At 33.4% G+C, this 3,405-nt stretch overlaps 1 protein-coding gene across 1 annotated transcript in view; it reads left to right on the top strand.

The window, feature by feature from the left end:
• Positions 1 to 3,405, top strand: part of LOC106469638 — a 28,252-nt gene that overhangs the window by 8,497 nt on the left and 16,350 nt on the right. Inside the window, exons 2-4 of the mRNA XM_013930139.2 lie at positions 353 to 616; positions 1,958 to 2,233; positions 2,695 to 2,961. Of these exons, the coding sequence (XP_013785593.2) occupies positions 353 to 616; positions 1,958 to 2,233; positions 2,695 to 2,961 (807 nt within the window). The remainder of the gene's footprint in view (positions 1 to 352; positions 617 to 1,957; positions 2,234 to 2,694; positions 2,962 to 3,405) is intronic.

Genomic DNA, 3,405 nt, shown 5'->3' with positions numbered 1-3,405 from the left:
AGTTAGCATAAATCAGTTAAATGACGAAAAATTAGGTGTCTATTTACTTGTGACCACTCAGGGTATATTAACTAAAATACATAACAGGCGCTACTGTTTACCATATAGATTTTAACGACTACAGTGGCTTTAATAAGTATTATAAACGTTTTTAGTATTGCTTAAGAATGTTTATTAAATTTCGAAGACAAACAGTTCTTCATGTGAAGAATAGTTACTCTGAAGTTCAAGGTACTTTTTCTTATTTAACAGGCGAGTAAGGTAAGATGTTAGTGTCTAAGGGGTAACCTTTAAGCTTTCTTTTAACGTGTTTTATTTTAATATACATATGCATGTATCTTATTTTTTGAAGGTTGTACAAATGGTTACATTACCTTCGAATTGATAACGGGCTTTGTGTACTCTGCATCCGAAGACACGCTGGATATAGCTCCTGGGACACTCATGTTAACAGAGTGTTTACGACTCTGTCAAAATAACGCCACCTGCCAGTCTATTAATTTCGAAACAGGTCTCTGTGTGCTCTTTTCGTCCAGCGCCACCCAGCGGCCGGCAGCACTAAAAACATCTCATTTTCCTGTCTTTACCATGTATGCACATAAAGTGTGCTTATTAGGTATGTAGACAGTTAATGTTTATTTTGAATGTAACATTTAAAATATTGAAAGACTGTAACCTTTAAATATAAAACGTAGTCACTTATAAATACAGCATTTCTGTTCTATTGTTAATAGAGTAGGGTAAAATAATGTTCTATAGTTAGGAGGTTATCTGTTGGAACTAAACATGTAATTTTTTAAAATAATGAAAATATAAAAACCTTTAATTTAATGTCATGCTTCTGACTCGAATAACGTGATAACAAGAACTGTTTGTGTCAAAATTTATTTTGTTAACTTTTAATTTTGTGCTACTTGAATTCGTGTGCACTTGCCACCAAGGTTCATATTATGATACAGAGGTGGCTACAGAAATTAAGTTATTACTACTTACGTGGCCAAAATGGGCGCTGCGCTTTCTTTGCGGCCACAGTTACTGAATCACGCATCTATCATCGTTAATAACTATTCTAATAATGTAACCAAATAATTACCTGTAATTTATTATTCGAAGGATAAGGAGAATATTAGATAATGAGATTTAAATTACTTAGCGATTCTTCTAGCAGCTTTAATTCTTCTAATGACAACTACATATCTGGTTCGTATTTCACATGACAATTAGAATAATGTATTGTTTGGTAACACTGATTTTATTGCGCCTGAGACACGTTTATGACGCATTGTGTTTGTGCAAAAGGCGTTTGAGGTGTCATGGAAGCTATGTATGGTGAACATAAACGTTTATTCGAAGTGATTTCAGAACCTCAGAGATATTTTGTTGTTTGTAATATAATTAATTATCAACTCAAACATTTAACGCTTTAAACGTACGTGGCTGTTCTAGCACCCCTCTCTTACGTAGCGCCAAAATTTGAAAACTCGTGTTCCTTTGCATGAAATCAAAGAAAAAAAGTGTTGTTTGATGTTCATATTGTCAAATGGCAGTTGAAAATACTAAGTCATTATTCAAGCGCGACTAATCTGAATGATGGGAAGAAAACAAATTACTACGTTTAAAATGTTACTTTTTGTTTTCTTAACGTGCTGCGCAGCTCATGAAATGTCCTATTAAAACAGGTTTTAATTTAAGTAACTATCTTGTATCAACTACAATAGCTTTACAGTTTTAAAAAAAGTTCTCGTTAGTAGTAAGATTTCGTAAATTGTTTTCATTAAAAAAATACATTTACTATGTACCAGTTATTTTAATGTAATTTGAAAAATAAAAGTTTGTTTTTACTATATATCTTAAATACATGCATATTTTTAAATCGGAAGTTCATATCTCTTGTTTCAACCAATAGTCCATCCTTCGAATCATCCATTGATGATTTAATAGTGTGTTGTAATTCTAGGTATTAAGCCCTGTAATAGATACTGGATGTTTGAACGGGTTAAAGGTCACATACTCCGAGATTTGACCCGTAAGACGTATTCAGCCACATCAAGAGAAGCATGCATTGAGAAATGTTTCCAAGAGCGAAATTTTCAGTGTCGTTCTGCTAACTTTGACCCCTCTACCGGTGAATGTGCCATTAGCGATATGGACAGACATTCCGTTCCTGATGAAAGCAGGTATTTTGCGCCATCTAACGACAGAATTGAGTACTTGGAAAACAACTGTGTTGACGGTAAGAGAAAATTTCGTGGTGGTGTCGAATTTTTAGAAACACTCTCGTTCTGAAGGAGAGTTCGAGACTATTCAGCTTTCAAGCAGACTAGTTTTCAGATTTTCTTTATCTCAGTATATAACTTGTAAAATCATCTAACATTAAATGACAAAATCCACATCATAACCAGTAACAGTTTTTTTATTTTTTTTTACTTTACTTCTTGCTTGGATTGTATGTTTATTCCTTTGAATCAATCTACTTGCTCATCTGTTACACTTGTGATTTTATTCAAATAATAGAAGCCGGCTTAAGTATTGTAATTTTTATAAATAATCTACTGGAGTTAAAGGCCATATTTATTCTGTGTGTATATTTTGTGTCATATGGTTATTGACAATTGCTTGTTAATATTTACAATAACCCATTAGAAAAAGAAACATGAGGTATCGGAAATATTTTATTTATTTATTACTCTACAGAAGGCGTAAGACTATGTGAATTTCAAAAAGTGAATGGAAGAATTATAAAAACAGTGGACGCCGTCTTTGAGAATATCACATCACTAGAAGAATGCCGGAAGATGTGCATGAGCGTCCCCTACCGGTGTCATTCTTTTGATATGAGTGATCCAGCTAGCCGAGTCTGTCGGCTAAGCCACCACGATTCGGCCTCACTTGCACATATTAAAAACCCTTACCTTGAGTCGGCGGGAGTAACGACCTACGAGTTATCTGCTTGCTATAACGGTAAGATTTCAATATTACCTCAATGGTACTCTCGAAAATACTCAATACTTTCTGAAAACCAAAGTTATTCGAACTTACCTTAGAAAAAATAATGTATCTGTAGTTTAGTAGTTCTTAAAAGATTAGCTTTATTCTTTATTTTGTATAAATGAAAGTATTTAATTATGTGAAAAAAAAAAAGAATTATTAATGTTGTATAATTGTATAATGTTCTTTCATACTGTTACGTCTCCGTTCGTAAGTTAATTTTCCGTAAATTTCCAGTTCCGACGAAATTTTAGCGACACAAGCCCTTTCTTAAAACTGGTTTATTCTTTCTGAATACAACTTTGCAATACACTTAATATACACAGTCGCGCTATAACAAACGCTATAATTCACAACGAACGTCTCACGTGCTCAAGTCAACAATACTCTGTCCGCAGTTCAATTACACATTGTTCC

This window comes from Limulus polyphemus, unplaced genomic scaffold, assembly GCF_000517525.1.
Source record: "Limulus polyphemus unplaced genomic scaffold, Limulus_polyphemus-2.1.2 Scaffold3585, whole genome shotgun sequence".
NCBI classification, from domain to species: domain Eukaryota; kingdom Metazoa; phylum Arthropoda; class Merostomata; order Xiphosura; family Limulidae; genus Limulus; species Limulus polyphemus.
Note: the sequence above shows the minus strand (reverse complement) of the source record. Positions and strands in the feature narration are given on the sequence as shown.